This window comes from Rhinopithecus bieti, unplaced genomic scaffold (genome assembly GCF_001698545.2).
Source record: "Rhinopithecus bieti isolate Rb0 unplaced genomic scaffold, ASM169854v2 scaffold_5719, whole genome shotgun sequence".
In the NCBI taxonomy this organism is placed as follows: Eukaryota; Metazoa; Chordata; class Mammalia; order Primates; family Cercopithecidae; genus Rhinopithecus; species Rhinopithecus bieti.
The window spans coordinates 77,972-98,805 of record NW_016804850.1 but is presented as its reverse complement, the minus strand read 5'-3'; the positions used below and the strand labels follow the sequence as shown (position 1 = coordinate 98,805).

General features: G+C 37.8%; 1 protein-coding gene across 1 annotated transcript in view; it reads left to right on the top strand.

Moving 5' to 3' along the window:
• LOC108528728 (sushi, von Willebrand factor type A, EGF and pentraxin domain-containing protein 1-like) overlaps window positions 1-20,834 on the top strand; it is a 113,637-nt gene that overhangs the window by 26,331 nt on the left and 66,472 nt on the right. The window contains exons 2-3 of the mRNA XM_017870707.1: window positions 5,120-5,375; window positions 8,917-9,093. Coding sequence (XP_017726196.1) covers window positions 5,120-5,375; window positions 8,917-9,093 — 433 coding nt within the window. The remainder of the gene's footprint in view (window positions 1-5,119; window positions 5,376-8,916; window positions 9,094-20,834) is intronic.

Genomic DNA, 20,834 nt, shown 5'->3' with positions numbered 1-20,834 from the left:
TTTTTTTTGAGGCGGAGTCTCCCTCTGTCTCCCAGGCTGGAGTGCAGTGGCCAGATCTCAGCTCACTGCAAGCTCCGCCTCCCGGATTTACGCCATTCTCCTGCCTCAGCCTCCCGAGTAGCTGGGACCACAGGCGCCCGCCACCTCGCCCGGCTAGTTTTTGTATTTTTTTTAGTAGAGACGAGGTTTCACTGTGTCAGCCAGGATGGTCTCGATCTCCTGACCTCGTGATCCGCCCGTCTCGGCCTCCCAAAGTGCTGGGATTACAGGCTTGAGCCACCTATTAAAATGTCTCATTTCATCTCATACATAGCAGATAATTGGACTTTTCCTCAAAGGTGGTTCTGAACAACAACAACAAAAAATGTGTATTTGTGTGTACATATTTCACTTTGTTCCAATTATTATTTATGTCAATAACACTTTTCCCCTGGAATGTGTACTAACTGAAAATGTAAATACACACACACACACACACACCTACCTATACATACACATAAATGTCTATATTATACTTGATACATTTAAATCCACTTCAATTATTTTTTTTATTGATACTCAAATGGACCTTTATTTGGCCAGAAGGAGCCTCTTTAGGCTGGCTCCTGTTTCTTCTGGGCATGTTTTTAGGAATCTTGAACAGCATCTTTGTTTTCCTACTTGAGAGGATGTTGCAAGCTCATTTTGAACATTCCCTGCCATAGACCTGAAACCAACCATTTCTTCACCAATTCCTGGTTCCTTTTAGTGGGTAATAATATTTGGAGACCACAGTGGGGGCTTTAGAGATGCCCATTTCTACTGGGGCTGGTCCTTGGTTCTGTCCGTTTTTGTGTATCTGCTAGTGTATCTTTGGGATAGATTCCTAGATGTGGGATTACTGGATCAAATGATTAGATAGAAACATTTTAAAGAAGAATGTCATAAGCAGACTCTCAAGCTCTATTAGAAAAGAAAAATTCAAGGTTAAACACAAACATTTTAATAGAGAGAAAAAAAGGTGGTAGATTTTCCTTACCAGATACAAAAAAAAAAAAAAAAAAAAAAATAGTATAAAGCTATAGCAGCCGAGACAGGGTGGTGTAGGCCAAGAACAAGCAAGTAGAGTGATAAACCTGGATGGAGAGACTATACCCAGGGAAAGAACAGTTTAATCAGTAAATGGTTTACAGGAAAATTGCTTATTCTGTTTAATAAAAATAAAAGTAGTCTCTATGTCACAGAAAAGACAAAAGATATCTATTTGGACTTAAATATTTTAAAAATATAAGCATTAAGGAAAAGTATGTGAGAATATTTAATAGGCTTGCGGTGGGGAAACTTTTTAAAGCAAGATACGGGAAGACACAGGAGATAAGGATGACTCCAAGGTTTTTGTTTGAGCAACTGGAAGAATTGCTGCATGATGTGCCACTCCTTATTGACAAATATTTATTGAGCGCCTATCATTTGCCAAGCACTCTTCTAGTCTCTGGGTTTTGATGACTTTAAAAAATACACAAAAATATCTGCCTTCAAGGAAGTTACATTTAGGGATAAGACTAGGCTTCTGTTTTAAGCCACCCTTGGTCTTGAAATACTGGGCCTGTCTCCCCTGGATATCTTTGAACTGTGTTGCAGAGGGGTTAAAGTGACCTCCTTCTCTTCCAGCCTTGGCCTTCATTTCTAGCCCTTGCCTCTCCTTCTAAATAGGTGGTGATGACAGGATTCCAAAAAGTTTTCTCTACTTTCCAAGATATCACAAGGTTTCATCAGGAAGAGAAACTGTGTATGTAAAAGATAAATAAATTCACCATCTGCTGATTAAAATGTTTTAATCTCTATTTCCCCAATACTAAATTTAATTTACATTTTGTGACCCCAATTCTCCTGGTGACAGAAACTTCATGTAGGCACATCTAAGCAAACTCAAAATCAGAAGTCTCTCAAGCACTGCATTTTTGAAAACAAAGTCACGTTGAGAAATACTACCTCTTCCCTTCCTCCCTGTAGTTGACTTGAAGCTCTGGGGCTTGGGCAAAGTTACAGCAAAGGAAGAGAGATTCACCTCTCAGCTCTGACATGTCCTCTGCTCCCATCCTCTGAGATGCCCAGTTGTTTCATCAATAGTCTTGATAGTCTTTGTTGGTCATCTGCATGTCTATTGGTTAGTGTTGTCACCTTTGATGCAGCTATCTCCTGGGGCTTCCAGGATCTCTTCCCATGGATATTGCCCGAGAGAGACACATCTCTTGTTGGCTCACGAGGTCTATGGTGTCATCTACTGCCGTACCTTTATTATTGCAAGACTCCTTCAAGAGTCTTGAAATTGCATTGACTCTCTCTCTGCTACACCTCTCTGGAATACATAAGCTTCATCAGGTGCCCTCTCCTTTACCACCCAATAGAGTAGTTTCACTCTATTGCAGGGGGCCCCAACACCCAGGCTGTGGACTGATGCTGATCTATGGCCTGTTAGGAACTGGGCCACACAACAGGAGTGAGCAGTGGGCAAGCGAGCATTACCACCTGAGCTCTGCCTCCTGTCAGATCAGCGGCAGCATTAGATTCTCATAGGAGCATGAACACTATTGTGAACTGTATGCGAGGGATCTAAGTTGTGCACTCCTTATGAGAATCTAATGCCTAATGATCTGTCACTGTCTCCCATCACCCCCAGATGGGACCATCTAGTTGTGGGAAAACAAGTTCAGTGCTCCAACTGATTCTACGTTATAGTGACTTGTGTAATTATTTTATTTTATATTATAATGTAAAAATAATAGAAATAAAATTCACAATAAATATAATGCGCTTGAATCATCCTGAAACTGTCCTCCAGCCCCATCCCAGTTCGTGGAAAAATTGTCTTCCAGGAAACTGGTCGCAGATGCCAAAAAGGTTGGGGACTGGCTGGACGTGGTGGCTCCTGCGGCAGGGCGTGGTGGCTCACGCCTGTAATGCCAGCACTTTGGGAGACTGAGGCAGGTGGATCATGAGGTCAGGAGATCAAGACCATCCTGGCCAAAATGGTGAAACCTTGTTTCTACTGAAAATAAAAAAATTAGCCGAGCGTGGTGGTATGAGCCTGTAGTCCCAGCTACTCAGGAGGCTAAGGCAGGAGAATAGCTTGAACCTGGGAGGCGGAGGTTTCAGTGAGCCAAGATCACACCACTGCACTCCAGCCTGGGTGACAGATTGAGACTCCGACTCAAAAAAAAAAAAAAAAAAAAAAGGTTGGCGACCACTGCTCTATTGTCCCGTGTCACTGGGACCAAGGGCACTTCTTTGGGATATACCACCATCCCAGATATCCAGATGGAAAGGGGACCTGGGGACCTCTGTGCCTAAAGGGAGGCTTGTCAATCATCTCTTCTTCTGTGACAGAGTTAGGGGTGTGAAGAGAGTGTGGAGAGTTCAGGGTCTCACAGCAACATCTCACATTTCTCACTCTCCCCTAACTCTTTCCCTCTTCCTCTCGTCAGAGGTTTTTTCTTCTCTAGACTGTGGAAAAATTTCACACTTACCAAGCATTCATTCCAGATCTTCCTGTCATTCATCAAGAGGGCAGCTTTTTAAACTTTAAGAGCCAAGAATTTCAAGAGTGTTGATTGGGCCCCTTGGTGTGAGTATTTGGGGAATGTCTCCGGTAACGTCCTGAATGCTACTCTGTCGCAGAAGCCACCCTCTGTGCCTGTCTTTGGTGTGGTCCCATCTGTGTGATTTTCCTTGATCTCATTTGGTTTTTGAGAAGGAGTGTGAAGTGTTTGAATACCCCTTCTCTAACTGCTGGCTTTCCAGATATTTCTGGAGGCATTGTTAGTTTCGCTTAATTTTCCTTAAATTCAGATTTAACAGCTTTAGCTTTGACTCACAAACACTAACTAAATTTAGGTAAGAATTATTGAATTGTAATGAATACCCACTGATTATATACTAATGAAGATTGCTTTCTACAGACGTGAATCTCATAGTCTGAGAATCTGGATCTCATAGTGAGTCTGCACCCTAAAGTGAATTGTATCAAACATTTAACGAATCACAATATCTCCTTTTCACTTTAACACAATGTAGGATGCAGCTGTCACTCTTCCTGCCTACCTTCTGATTCAATAAACATGTTGTGTTTATTGAATTCTTGCCTAATAAACATGAAGTTCTTTTTTAAAAATTAATTTATTTTTTAATGGGATTTTTTTCTAAGAACTTACCAGAAAATATACCCTGGTGCTTCTTTATCTTTTCTACCCATTTGTAGTGAAAAGCAATAACAGCAAATTGAATTAAATGCCAGATTCACCACTGGAATTCTTGTGCCTTTATGGTCTGGTGTTACAAAGCATCAGTGGCAATATATAAATGTCTTTTTAAAAGGTTTCATTTTTTAAAAATTCTATCTGTAGAGAAGGAAGAGCATATATCATTGTAAAACAGAATTCACTTGTCCTAAAATAATAAAGTCCCAGTGTCAGATTTAGTGAATCAGTATTTCTGGATACCACCAAAACTAGCTGTTTTTATGCTAGTACTGGGTGGTCCAAAAAGATGAAGTATTGAATCAATTCTATGTTTTTTGGAGGAGCAGTGGAAAAACAAATATAGGAAACAGGTCAGCCATTATTGACTCTGGAAAAGACATGTTCTGTCAAATTTCCTTCCCATTAGGATTTTAGCGTATGATTGTGCAGTGGTTTGGATAGAGATAGATAGATGATAGATAGATAGATAGATAGATAGATAGATAGATAGATAGATAGATAATTTGTAGAATTCGGACTCAGATTTGGTTCATATTTTGAGAGCCCGAGAATCAATAAAAATCATGTAATAATAAGTGATAATATTGATTAAAAATTCATTCCATAAGTGTTTGTTGTACTTCATTAGCAAGCTCCATCAGCAATGATGATGATGATGATGATAGTTTTTAAATGCTTTTGAGGTTTGTTGTGGCTCTGTGAGAAGACCATTGTAGGCTCTCATCAGTGCCTATTTCTGTTTTACTCTCTGACTAGGGCTTCCATCCCTCATGCCTGTGAAATACTGACGATCTTTGCAAGTACTGCCTTACATAAGAAGAGAAGCACACAGTAGGGCAAGACAGTACAAATTCATACTAACTTTCCCCATTTCATTACAGCAAATTCTTCTTCATGCTAGAGAAAACTCAACAAAAGTTGTATTTCTCATTACTGATGGATATTCCAATGGGGGAGACCCTAGACCAATTGCGGCATCACTGCGAGATTCAGGAGTGGAGATCTTCACTTTTGGCATATGGCAAGGGAACATTCGAGAGCTGAATGACATGGCTTCTGCCCCAAAGGAGGAGCACTGTTACTTGCTACACAGTTTTGAAGAATTTGAGGCTTTAGCTCGCCGAGCATTGCATGAAGGTAATGGAAACCTAATGGCATCACAAAGGTACTTTTAAATGAGGTTTCCTTCCCTCACTGCTTGAAACCCATGGGAGGGTAATATCAAACCCTCACAAGGTCTTTGCTGAATATGATGCCCATGTGTCCTTTGGGCATCGTGAAATGTGCTAAACTTCACAGAGATGACATTCTGACCTTGCAACAAGAGAGGTCCTTTTGTTTTTTTCTTAGCAGCTGTTATGTGTTTTCACTAAAATATCCATATGCTCCCACCTTAGAATCAATGGAATAATTTAGGTGTGTTTTGAGGCCACACACAGAGTGGGAAGCCTTGACTTAGATCTCTTTACAGTTATCTGGACAGAGGAAGTAAACATTCAGAGACATGCTCAGTGAAACTCACCAGAATGTTTCCAGAAATACACATGAAGATATAGGAACAATAAATACTTAACACGTACTTCTTGCCCTGACAATTTGAAGATAAATATGCTTATGTAAAAACTTAAGAGCATTAACCCTAAAAGGGAAGAAAATCAGCAAATGCATCATTATTAGAGCTTTTTGTGCATCACTCGTAATTTAATTATAAATTTTAATTTATCAATTATATCATAATTATACATTATATTAAGTTAGCTATGTAATTTAAGCTAAACTTCCTATTAGAATATAGGTTTATGTCTTAGTGAGCTAAGAGAAGAAAACACAGACTAGGAAGAGATCACAGAAAATCTAGCCTCAGATTAAAGTGATGTGACAAATTAGGCTTGATCCTTGCAGGTATCCATGTAAAAGAATCAGTTTGAGGGGAAAACCATGGCAACATGAGTTCTAGGAAATTAGTGATGTTCATAATAAGTAGGTTAGCTCTACTGGAGTTTCTTTAAAAAATAATAATAATAAAGATGGTGTCTTGCTATGTTGCTCAGGCTGGTCTCAAACTCCTGGCCTCAAGCAGTTCTCCCACCTGGGCCTCCCAAAGTGCTAGAATTATAGACATGAGCCACCATGCATAAAGCAAAAAAGATTTATCTCTCTGAGGGATGATGCTGGCCAAAGTTTTTGGAAGCTAGGATTTTAGTGAAGTGAGCAAGGACTTAGGACAGGGGTTAGAAGCAGCAAGAAACTGAGTATGGGAAATAAAGTATGGATTTGGGTTTAAACAGGTTTGGATTTAAGTTCTGGGCCTGCAACTTAATGAAATCTAGTTTTTAAGAGCTAAGCCTTAAAAATCCAGAATGTCTGGATTTAAATCCCAATTTTGTTACCTACTAGCTGAGTGTTTTTGTTTTTTTGTTTGTTTTGTTTTTACATATCATTTATCTTTTATATTCCTTAGGTTTCTTGTAAATAGAATAGGAAATGAGAATAGTACCTACTCCATAGAATTATTACAACGATTAAATGGGTTAATACATATAAAGTGATGAGAAAGTTCCTGATGGCTTATTATACTCAGCACTCAATAAACTGTCTACTATTACTGATATTTATTATTTATTAATGTAAATTATTATTTATTATTAATTACCCAAGGCAATTTATTTAACAACTATGAACTTCAATTTTCTCTCCATTAAGAATGGAAAATATTATTATATGTATCACAGAGGTTTTCAGGAGGATTAAATAAAATATTTAAAACATCACCAATATAGTATCTAGCACATGGAAGAAGTTCAGTAACTGACTACCTTTGTTTCTCCTTTTCTCCAAGGAAAGTGATATGTTAAGTGGGAAAACAGGGGGGTTGCAGTTGGAGATAGTGGGTGTTGCCAGATGGGATTATGAAATTATGAGTGCTATCAACAAATTTCAACTCCTGTCATCCCTCTGTCTTCTAGGACTGGGGACTTCTGTCCTGATGGAAGTTGACCCAGAAAACTAGAGTCAACAACGAAAGGGTTTTGGTTGCCATAATGCAATAAGGTTCTAGAAGACACCACATTTATTACACTAAACTAATATCTAAAATGTGTAATACTTTAGTTGAGTTTCTAGGTTGACTAAGTAAAACCCTGTTTTTACTGGAAAGACATGATCAGATGAAAGGAAATGAGGCTCGTTTCCCCTGCTTCTGTGTTCTCTGTAGCTACTTTAAATTTAGATGGATCCACTTTGGGTTTCACTACTGTTCATGTTTCTGGCCATTCTCAATAGACATAGGTTACAGAATAATAACTTTCCCCATTTGTACCTCCTCCACTTATCTCCCTTTCAGACTTGAATACTAGTATACTAGTCTTGACAGCTATGTTTTTCTCTTCTTCTCACCCTTTTTGAGACAGGGTCTCATTCTGTCACACAGGCTGTAGTGCAGTGTGATCACAGCTCACTGCAGCCTCCACCTCCCAGGCTCAAGGGATCCTCCCACCTCAGTCTTCCAAGTATCTGGGACAACAGGCGTGTACCACCATGCCCAGCTAATTTTTTTTAATTGTTATTGTTTTTGTAGAGACAGGGTCTCACTATGTTACCTAGGCTGGACAACTAGGTTTTCCTTGCTCCCTGACTTGCTTTACTGCCAAAGAAACCTGTAGTCCAGTGTCTCAGAGCTAAGTCCTAGGGGCCTGTGTTACAGATCTTTTACCCACACCACAATTTATTGGAAGGAGCTTACCAGGGTACCTGGTTGCACTGGGTTCTTTCCGTTGGGGCTGGAGTCTTCCCTTTGCTTTGCCCCTATCTAGATGAGATAGATGTTCTATATTTGAGTTTACCACCAATCTCCTTCCCAGGTGTCCAATTGTAGCCCATGTGTCTTGCTGAAACTTACCCACTTAAATTCCTGCTATGAGCCCATCATATCTGGGCTTAGAGCCCCATGGATCTAGCATTGGAATTTAGTCTACAACTTTCAAACTTCTTGAAAAGAATAAAGGACTTACTGTTTGTCTGATTTTAGGCCATCCATTCTGGGTCAATCATATTCAGCCTTACCCCACCCTGTCAAGTCACTTTCTAAACAGGTCTGCCTGAGTTATTGCATTTCCAGGATGCCTCATTTCAGAGCACAGCTCAAGTAATAAGAATGGTCTTTATTTACCTACTCAAATACCGTAGAAGTGATGGTGTTTATTCCAAAGTTGGTGGCTCACAATTAACATCTTTGTGCAGTGATCAGGATGGTGACTTTGTTTTTCATTGGAACAAGGATTTGGGGAATCTGGTTGCTGGGGCCTGACCTCACCCAGAGGCAGTGGAATGCTGCTGCTTTGGAAGCCGGGGGAATGACCTGCAGAACTGACTGCACTGCTTCCTGCAGCATCTGGAGATTCCTCACTAAAGTACTTAATTTCTGCCTGACCCTGCATGGCCTTGAGAACTTATGATGAGGTCCCAGACTGGAATAACTTAACTGGCTACAATGAATTCCCAGAGTGCGCTAGTACAAATAACACACATTCGTATTTGGGTGGGAGCAGGAAGCATTTGGGAATTAGACGGATATGGAAAGATATTTTCTCCAGCTTGCACTTAAATTTTAATGACTAGAGAATGTAATATTCAACTGTGACTCATTTTTTTATCGCCCTCTGTCATATGTTATTTGTAGATCTACCTTCTGGGAGTTTTATTCAAGATGACATGGTCCACTGCTCATATCTTTGTGACGAAGGCAAGGACTGCTGTGACCGAATGGCAAGCTGCAAGTGTGGGACACACACAGGCCATTTTGAGTGCATCTGTGAAAAGGGGTATTACGGGAAAGGTCTGCAGTATGAATGCACAGGTGAGTCTCCAGTCTATGTATGACAGTTGTCTGTTGCTGTGTGACAAACGATTCTAAAATGCAATGGCTGTAAGGAATACATGCTTGTTATTGCTCATAAGTGTGTGGGGTCAGTGGGGCAGCTTTTTGGGGCTTCAGCTGTGCTGACTCATTTATTTGCCATCAGCGGTGAGGTGAGTAGGCTGCTGGCTGATCTCAGCTGGATTCTCTTATGTGTTTGGGTGTCTGACAATAGTCTGATCTAAAATGGCTTTGTCTAGGACAACAAGGCTATCCTTTATGTGGTCTCTCATACTCTATCAGACTAGCCCAGGCTTGTTCAGGTGGGGACGGCAGGGTTCCAAGAAGAATGGAAGCTTGTAAGGCCCCTTGAAGCCTGGGTTCAGAACTGGGAGGAGAAAGATTTGGAGTCTTTGTAATTAGTCTAATAAAGCAGCCAAATCTGTCCTCTAGGCACATAAACCAAAATATGCCTCAGTCTCTCTATGAGATCAAAACCAGTGGAATTCTTGCCCCCATGCCACTTGTAACTGTTAAGATTGTCACACACACACACACAAAAATGCATTGTTCACTTGATGGCTTTTAAAACTCTTCAGGAGCCTCCACCAAAGTGCATCAAAAAGTTCTAAAACTGCCATCACTTCAAAATGGAATTGGAATGGCTCTTATCAAAAAGACAGAAAATTACAAATGATGGCAAGGATGGAGAGAAAGAGGAACTCTTAAAGTCTGTTGGTGAGAATGTGAATTAGCATAGCCATTATGGAAAACAATATAGAGGTTCCTCAAAAAATTAAAAAGAGAACTACCATATGATCCAGCAATCCCACTACTGGGCAGATATTTAAAGGAAAGGAGATCAGTATGTCAAAGAGACATCTGCACATCCATGTTTCTTGTACCACTATTCACAATAGCCAAGATACGGAATCAACCTCAGGGTCTATTCAGTGGAAGAACAGATAAAGACAATGTGGTCTGTGTACACAATGGAAGACTACTCAGCCATAAAAAAAGAATGAAATCCTGTCATTCTTGGCAACATGGATGAGTCTGGAGTTGTTAAGTGAAATAAGTCAGGCACAGAAAGACAAATACCACATGTTCTCACTCATATGTGGAAATTTTTAAGAGTTGATCTCACAGAAGTAGAAAAGAAAAGAGTGCTTACTAGAGGCTGGGAATGGTAGGAGGTATGGGGGATGGAGAGACGTTGGGTAAAAGATACAAAATTACTACTAGATAGGAGAAATAAGTTATAATGTTCTGTAACACTGTAGGGTGACTATAGTTAACAATAATTTATTGTACATCTTCAAATAGCTAGAAGAGAGGATTTCGAATGTTCCCAACACAAAAAAATGATAATTGAGGTGACAGATGTGGTCATTGTCATAATATGACCATTACACATTATATACATGTTTTTAAAATATCATACTGTGCCCTATGCATATGGATAGTTATTATACAACAATTAAAAAATAATAATGAATGGGATTTACTTCATTGACATCTATAATTTTCCCTCTCTAGGTTTTCTTATAAGAAGATCTTTATATTTTATATCTTATTAGAGAGGCAAGAAGGGAAACTTAGGAATCTTGTGCTCTACATTATATTTTAAGAAAATATAATATTTTGAAGTAGTACATAGTTTTTCTGTGTTGAATAGCATTTGTTGGATTTTTTTTTACCTAAAGAGCAACTTTTGTTTATAGTTTGCAGTTCTTTCATGATTTGCTGTTTAGGGAAACTGTATTCCCATGGAAATTAACACCCACAAGGAAAATTTAGGAAAGCTAGGTTTTCTTTATTTTGTACCATGTGGTCATTCATTGCTTGTTTCATGTGAATATTATTTTATTCTGGCATTTTATAGATGGGTCTGCTCTCCACACAGAAATGAGTTTCTCTGTCTGAAAGGTTCTCTCTTCTTTTCTCCTTTCTTTTTTCCTTCTTCTTTCCTTCTTCCCTTGGGACATTTCCTCTTGTGTCTTTCTTTTACTCTTTTTATTCTTGTTGCCTCTCATCTCCTTTCCCTTAATTTTTCCTGCTTCCTCTGGCCTTGATCCCAGCTGGCAGAAACCTCCTTCCTGGGTCCAACCATCCATGCTCACCCAGCAGAATCACTCCTTCCTTGGCCCTGCTCCCACCCCACCCAGCAGGATTTCTCACTTAAGCAGAAAAAGGTTGGGGGGTTGGGAGGGGATCAGCTCAACTGCCTCTGAGTTGGCAAAGTGCCTCCCCTTGTTTTTCCTTCCCTTTGGATCTTCCCACACTCTCATCAACAGCCCAGCTTGGCACTCTCTCCAACCCCCCTTCCTTACTCCCCCATCCTAGCCCACCAAACCCAGGCAGAAGAGCTCATTTTCCTTGTTGGATGCTGTAGTCAGCATGTCTGCTTTCCGTGTGGTCCTAGACTGAACTGCTCCCTGCCAACCAGCCACTGGCCTGTGGCTGCCTACAGCATCAGCCACTCTGTGCTGTGGCCCTTGCTGTTCCACAGCACTAGAACTTTGCATGCCAGGGGACAAGCAGCAGGAAGAAAGAGGGGGCAGTTCATAAAACCACTGCCCCCAGTTACCCAATAGCCTTGTCTACTACCAGTAACACATTTCAGGATGAAAGGCACAGCAATCCGTGAAATGTGTGTAGTTGGGTGGGCCTGTCATTAGTGCATCAGTAGAGGGGATTGGAGCACTTCTGCTGTTGGTTCTAGCCAAGAACACTAGGCACATAAGGATTAGTTTATCCATCCCTGCCCTTAAATTAGTAAGCCTTAGCTTACTGATACTCAGTGATGCTTTCTTACATACAAGATTTAAATTATATAGAGTTGCATCAACACAAATTTTCATACGGTCATCTTCAATATTTGTTTCTAAGAGATTAGGAAAAGTGGAACTGGAACTCCAAGAGGTGCCTGTGTCTTTTTGTAGCTGTAGGAGGCAGTACTGATCACTGGCTTCTCTGGAATAGTAGGAGCTAAGAGAAAAGAAATTATATCATTCCTATGGCATGAAGGACTCATGACCAGACTCTCCTTTCAGAAAGGCAGAAAGAAATCTTAGCTATACATCATCCAGGACCAAAAACCTGGAAGCAGTGAGCCCCTTTAAAATCCATTTAGTAAATAAGTGTTGAGGATGTTCTCTACACCCCACTGCTAGGCATGAGGTAGGTATTTAATAGTGAGCAGACAGATATGGTCACTCCCTTCTTGGGACTTACAGTCTACTGCAAAAATCAGTTTGTAATTGCCAATAATGTTATGTGTTATTAAATTTTATTTTAAAATGCCCATAGTATGAGGAACAGATGACACAGAAGTTTCAAATTAGACAGCTGAGATCTGAAGGATGACTAGACCATAGCTGTTTTATTACTTAAGGAGAGGACGTTAAATTTCATTCTGAATAGTTGGAATTCTGAGTATTTATCCTCATTGCAGAAACAATGCCTTTCAGAAGGAAATCATTCCTTTTTAGATCCAGAAGTAACCCTAGAGATTATCTGCTCTAAACCCCTCATTCTACAAGAGGAAATTGAGGCCTCAGGAAATATGAGTATATTGCTCAAGATAACATATCCAACCATCAGCAGAACCCCGGGAAGAACCTCAGACACTTTTCTCTAAGTCCTATATTATTTTCAAGATATCACACTGCTGTTTTCCCCCATGTTTGAAAATAACATCTTATATACATTGCTTCTCAGAGACAACAGACACTGAACTGTGTTCAAAATGTTTCACAACACAGAAAGAGCTGGCTTAAATTCAACCTCTGCCAATTATAAACCACATGGCTATGAGCAACTTAATTCCTTCTGTTCTGAGTTTTTTCTGTAAAATGGGCTTAAATTATAGTATAATTTTGTACATGTATACACCCATATGTATGCATGTCTATGGACATAGATATGTGTCAATGTAATATGTAGATATCTATGTATATAGATGTATGTAGATATGTATATAGATTGCATGTGTGTATGTGTATGCAAAACTGGTTGGGTTAATAGAGAATATACTTAGAATACATAGGATGGTATGTGGCACATCAATTCTCAAGAAGGGGTGGATTTTATTATTAACCATTATTCTGAGATAATATAAATGTCATGAGAAAGCTAATGAATGAGCATTAAGATAATTACTTCAAGTATGAAATAAGTGACAACCATGTATCTTATGAACTCTGTTCTAGGCTAGGCTAGGGGTATTATGCTATACATTCACCAGTGCATGGTGGTGCACAGGCCTTGCACCTAGCAAAGAGCTCTTGCACCTACTAAAGGTGGAATACACTTTTAATCTGATGAGTATCCAGTGAAAAGCAAGAATATTAGATGGGAGAAAGCAGAGGAATAATGTGCCATAGAATGTTGAAGAAAGCAGACGTTATTAAGCTTCAAGTCAATGACAAGTTTAAAAAATAATAGTAAATTAAGACAAAAAGTAGAGGTTGTTTGCCTTGATTAGGATAAGGACAGATGCTGAGACGAGTTATATTTGTTAGTTTCATGGACAAGTAGAATATTAGAAATGGCCATAAGGGTTTTTCCCCATCATTCGTTTGAAAGATGAGGAAATCCCATCCCATCATCATATAGTAAATTTGTGACAGAGCTGAAGTAGAATTACTTCAATTGGTCTCCCAATTTCCAGGCCAAGGCTATCTCACAGGGTACCCTTGAGACCAAAGATAGCTGACCATCACGATATTACTGTGATCTTCTCTTTCTTTCTCGTTGTTCTGGGAGATTGGTGGTCTGGGTTAACTTTGTCTTCAAACAATGACCTCTCAAATCTGTGGCCGAGGCAGTGGCTTCCTTTGAAATGAACGCCACTGTCACAATTAGCAGCTACTTCATGGAGAAGATCCTGATGCACAAAAAAGATTGCAATAATTATAGATCTGTTCCATGTCATGAAAATCTTAACTTGAATACAAGTCCTTGTTAGAGGTACTTGTTAGAAATCACTGACAAGTAATAGTCTGTCAAAGAGTTCAGTTTTATAATACATGATATGTTTGAACCGGTTTATAATTTCTCTTGACTCAAAACTTCAATGAATTAGTTTCAGATTAATCATGTGCTTTTAGCTGGTGGTCTTGTCATTCTTATTCTTTTCTCTTGATGTCACATTACTCCTTAAGAAGCCAGAAATGGAGAAAAACAGGAATATCGGATATCAATACTTTTCTTGTGGTAAATCAATCAATGTTTTACAAAAGTGTTGGTATTTTGCTGTGTTTTCTTTAAAAAAAAAAAAACCGTACATAACTCAGTTTCATTTACTGCAAATATTTTGGATGATTCAGGAATGCAGGTCTGGTATTCTAACACTACATAATTAGATTTAGAGGATGGAGAAAATATTATTCTGAGTTTAGTTATTAAACTTCAGCTAAGGGAACAGTATTGCAAAACTGTGGATCTAATGAAAAGAAGGTGTTACTTACATTTCTGCTTCTGTTACTAGTATGACTTTCTTCATCCTTTACCTTTCACATAGGCATTTGGATACTGAGGATGAGGATGATGATGATGATGATAGCAATAACTGATAATAATAATAGTAGTAGCTAATATTAAATAGTGATTACTATATGTCAGTTTTCTAAGCATTGATTATATTAACTCACATAATCTTTACAATAACTCTCTGGAGTATTTTTTCATTTATAGATAAGGAAACTAAAAGTCTGAGAACTTAAGCAATTTTTCCAGGGGTCACACAGCTAATAAAGCTGGAATATGAGCTCAAGTTTTCTGGCTGCACAATCTATAGTCTAACCATAGGGATAGAAATTTAACAAACAGACTCACAATTAAGAATATAATTTTTGTGCTTGCATTGGCAGCAGATATGCTAAAATTGGAATGATACAGGGAAAATTAGCATGGCCTCTCTTGCAAGGGTGACTAGCAAATTCATGAAGCATTTCTTATTTAAATATGTATTTAAATTTAAATACATTTATATGTTATTTAAATATTTATATATATACCTTCAAAATCTGTTAAGTATTAGTTTGTCCCTTATAATATCATCAATATTTATTGTCAATATTTAATCATTTTAAACTTTCAAAGTAGCATTTTCATATTGTTCAACCTAATACTCAGAAGGAAAAGAACAGAATGAGTTATATAAAATTTAAATCTGGTCATACTGTACTCTATTTAATGTTTTTGAATTATGACCCACTCATACAATAAAGTTCAGGCTCCTTTGCATGGTATAAAGGCTTTGCATGACTTGACCTCTCCTTTATTCTTTGAGCTGAGAGCTTGAACTAGTTCTAGTTTTCTGCAGCTCTTATGCTATTTCATTCTTTGGATCTTTCTTCATGCTTTTTCTGGCTCCCTTTCCCATCACACCTAGCTATTGTCTTTGTTCCTACTTCATACATGTTGCTAACAGGCAGTGACTTTCTAATTCATTAGGTGTCCCCACTGCTTGTCTTCAGAGCCTGTAGTAAGTAAGTGCTCAAGAAAAAGGATGTCAGTAAGAAGTAAACTTTAATATCAGAATTTTAAATGGAACAGAACTCATTACTGAAATCTTAGGCAATTGCAAGATTTTCATGTTTGCCTTGAGCACCACAGGATTCCTAGCACAAAGGTGCTAGGTAAGAAATTTTAAAAATGCTTTTAATTTATTTAAAACCAAAATATTTACATTTGATTAACCTTTGCTAACAACAAATCAAATAAACCATGTGATTGCTTTCCTAGATTAATCATTTTAAAATGGATAGATCATCAAATCACAATGAGTAGTCAGTGAACTCTTGTAAATCCAAGCAGTTGCTTGGATTTCTGAATTTCCCCTGGAGGAATTTGAGAGACACAAAGTATAGAGACAACAGGCATCTTGAGGACAGTGCTCGTTTGCAGAGATTGACTATATTTCAATCAGTTAGGCATGTTTGGCAGATTGAACGTTATAGCTGGATAGAGGCCAAGGCTGAGGGCCAGATAACTTGAGCCAAAGCTCCAGCTATGTTATTTTCATAAAAGGAGGAAACACTATCGAAATAGAAACACTGGAATATTTATTTGGGAGTATCTTATTATACATGTAAATATATGCACACAAATCCCCACCCCTACCCTGCACACATACACACATTTTCCTGTGTAAATATTATATCATTTATTTGGAAAGAGAGAGGACAAAGAGCTCTAGAAATTCTTGAATGAAAACCAAAACATTTGGAAATCTTGTTCTGTAAGCAGAGTTTGGCCGGTTTTTTTACCCCCCAAAATATCCTCAGTGGTACGTAATAATGGATTTGTAAGGTATAAGTAATTTGTACAATGTATTCCCATTTGCTTTTTATGAAGGAATATTGCTAACATGTTGACACTGGTTCCATCAACTTAAGCTGAAGAATTTGTAACTGTTGCCTAAATTAGGCTAGTTTGTTCCATTTTCTTTTGAATGAGATAGGTATTCAGCCCTGATAGTGCATTTTCCAGTCTATCATGATTGTAACACACATAAAATTAGACTACTGGTGCAAAGCATCACAAACCCCCAAAGTCAGTGTGTTGTGTTCCTTAGAAATACTCAAAAAATGTAGACAGTAGCCAAGAATTCTCAAGATAAGGATTGTGATCAATATCTGCTTATTGTTATAAGATCTTATCTTTCTCTTCTTCCTTTCCCTAGCCCCATTATAAGATACTCTGTCCAATACAAATGATACGTGAACAAAGGGAAAACATTTAACATCTACTAACTGAATCATGATCTTCAAACATTGTTGCTCATTTAACCCCTAAAAAAGAAAAAATGGAAAATTTATGAATCCCTAGTTGATTTTTAAATGGCCATCTAAATTTTTTTGTCAAGACTTTAAAAGATGGTAATTCATAATACTGTATTGACATTTTAAAATAAAATCATTGTATTAGTTTCAAATATACCCACTAAAATCTAAATATTATCGCAAATGTTTTTAGTATCCATTTGTTAACAAGCACCTTTTTCATTACAGAAATTTTGGTGGCTTCTTATTTTTTTAGTCCTCTTCTATTCTGCTTTCACTACGTAATTCTATTCTAATGCAATATATTTTTTTCCAAAGCCTTCTGTTGATCACAGAATTGTACTTTTCCACTACAAAAATTGTGGATAAAAATTGAAATTAATTTTTAAATGTTCTGTGACCAAAGTTGCTACTAAACTGAGTTATTATCATAATTGCTATTTGTATATAATTTGTCATGCATGTTATACATTTTAATACTTGCTTACACATAAAAATACTGTTGAAAATTCATCTCTTAATAAGATGCATTGTTAATTAGTTCATATATCCATGGATTTTTATTATTCATTGTTAGGTTAAGAGAGCATACAATATCAATTTCGTTTCCTTTTTTTCACTTTTATGGATTTTAGTGCTGAAAACCTTCTTCATAGGAGTATGTACATGGGACTTGAATAAGTTGTGTTAAATTGATGTCACTCAATTCTTGGAGTTCCTCCTGCATTGCATGCCAAAAATAACATCAGTTATCTATCATCAAAAAAGTATCGTAAATGATTTATTACCTTACAAGTCCCTTAGGTCCTTTACATCTTTATTGAAATTGAAGTATTTGAAACATTTGGACATGCAAAAGGAGTTGTTACACAATCATTACAATCATTCACTTTCTCAGTTTCTGGGATGCCCTCCAAAAATACTTTACTAGGACTTGTTAAATGACTATCTGTGAGTTTTAGTCATGCAAGATGAATAAGTTCTGGAGATATGTTGTAAAACAGTGCCTGTAGTTAAGAAAAGCTTCTTAAAGAAAGACCCTGCTTATTATTTCTTGACTAAAGAAGGGTTTCCAAATGTCAAGATTTTGAATCATGGTGAAGATTTTTCACCTCGGGGCAATGTACTCTAGTAAGATTTGAAGGGGTGAGAAGTACACATTTATTTTGAAAAATGAAAGACAGGCAATTGTGAAAAGGTATCATAGATACTTTCTCAAGCATACTAATTTAGTTATATATTTATGTTGAGGTTCTGGAAATTGGTTCTTTTAAAATGATGCATGTAACATTCACATGCCACTTGCGAAGTCTTTGCCTTACATGCATTTCTCATTTGCAGAAGAGGAAACAGTTTTGAATAATTTAAGTAGTTTTTCTAATGTCATTCAACTATAAAGAGGTAGAATTCACTGTGACCAAGTAGGCTTCATCCCTGGGATGCAAGTTTGGTTCAACAAAAGCAAATCAATAAATGTTACTCATCACATAAACAGAATTAAAGACAAAAACCATATGATTATCTCAATAGATGCAGAAAAGGCTTTTGATGAAATTCAACATTCCTTCATGTTAAAACCTCTTAATAAACTTGGTATTGAAGAAGCATACCTCAAAATAATAAGAGCCATCTATGATATATCCACAGCCAGCATCATACTAAATGAGGAAAATACTTGAAAACTGGCTTAAGACAAGAATGCTTTCTCTTACCACTCCTATTAAACATAGTATTGGAAGTCCTGACCAGAGCATTCAGGCAACGGAAAGAAATAAAGAGGATCTAAATAGGAAGAGAGGAAGTCAAACTATCTCTATTTGCAGATGTCATGATTCTATATCTAGAAAACCCTGTAGTCTCTGCCCAAAAACTCATTCAGCTGATAAACAACTCCAGCAAAGTTTCAGAATACAAAATCAATGTACAAAAATCAGGAATGTAATTTCACAATTGCCACAAAAATAATAAAATACCTAGGAATACAGCTAACCAGGGAGGTGAAAGATCTCTACAATGAGAATGACAACACACTGCTCAAAGAAATCAGAGATGACACAAACAAATGGGAAAACATTACATGCTCATAGATAGGAAGAATCAGTATTATTACTATGGCCATACCTCCTGAAGCAATTTACAGATTCAATCCTTTTCCTATCAAACTACCAATAACATTCTTCACAGAACTAGAAAATACAATTTTAAATTCATATGGAACCAAAAAGGATCCAGAATAGCAAAGACAATCCTAAGAAAAAAGAAAAAAGGTGGAGGCATCATGTTACCCAACTTCAAACTATAGTATGAGGCTACAGTAACCAAAATAGCATGGTACTGGTACAAAAGCAAACACATAGACCAATGGAACAGAATAAAGAGCCCAGAAATAAGGTCACACACCCACAACCATCTGATTTTTGACAAAATTAACAAAAACAAGATATGGGGAAAGGACTTCCTTTTCAATAAATTGTGCTGGGATAACTGGCTAGCCATATGCAGAAGATTAAAACTGAACCCCTTTCTTACACCATATACAAAATTCAACTCAAGAAGGATTAAAGACTTAAATGTAAAACCCAAAACTGTAAAAACCCTGGAAGACAACCTAAGCAATACCATTCCAGACACAGGAATGGGCAAGGGTTTCATGACAAAGACACCAAAAGCAATTTCAACAAAAGCAAAAACTGTCAAATGGAATCTAATTAAACTTAAGAGCTTCTGCACAGCAAAGGAAACTATCAAGAGAGTAAATAGACAGCCTACGGGATGGGAGAAAATATTTGCAAATGCTGCGTGTGACAAAGGCCTAATATCCAGCAGCTATAAGGAACTTTTACAAATACATTTACAAGAAAAAAAGCAAAAAGCAACCCCATTAAAACATGGGCAAAAGACATGAACAGACACTTTTCAAAGGCATACATGCAGCCAATGAGCATATGAAAAAATGCTCAATACCACTGATCATTAGAGAAATGCAAATCAGAACCACAATGAGATATTACCTCATACCAGTTAGAATAGCTATTATTAAAAAATCAAAAACAACAGATACTGATGAGATTGCTGAGAAAAGGGAACACTTACACACTGGGGGTGGGAATGTCAATTAGTTCAACCATTGTGGAAAGCAGTGTGATGATTCCTCAAAGAGCTAAAAATAGAACTACCACTGGACCCAGCAATCCTGTTACTGGGTACATACCCAACGGAATATAAATCAGTCTACCATAAAGACACATGCATGCAAATGTTTACTGCAGCACTATTCAAAATAACAACAATGTGGAGTTAACCTAAATGCCCATCAATGACAGATTGGATAAAGAAAATGTGGTGCATGTACACCATGGAATACTATGCAGCCATAAAAGGAATGAGATCATGTCCTTTGCAGGAACATAGATGGAGTTGGAAGCCATTACCCTGAGCAAACTAATGCAGGAACAGAAAAGCAAACACCACACGTTCTCACTTATAAGTGGGAGCTAAATGATGAGAAGTCATGAAGACAAAGAAGGAAACAATAGACACTGGGGCCTACTTGAGGGTGGAGGGTAGGGGGAAGGAGAGGATCAGAAAAAATAACTATTGGGTACCAGGCTCAGTACCTGGGTGATGAAATAATTTGTATAATAAACCCCCATGACATGAATTTACCTGTATAACAAACTTGAACGTGTACCCCTGAATCTAAAGTAAAAGTTTAAAAAAGTGGAGGAGTTAGCCTGCAGACCCAGATCTCTGACCCCAGAGTTCATGCTGTTACTTGCAATTCATCCATAGCACTCATTGCTCAGTCATTATCCATCAAAGAAATGATCCGGAAATATTTTGCTGCTATTTCCAGGTTATATTTTAAATAAACAGTTGCTTCTAAATTGTAATTTAGTATTCCCAGTGTTTGGTTCCACAGGGCCTGCATGGGGTTGTTGTTCACTA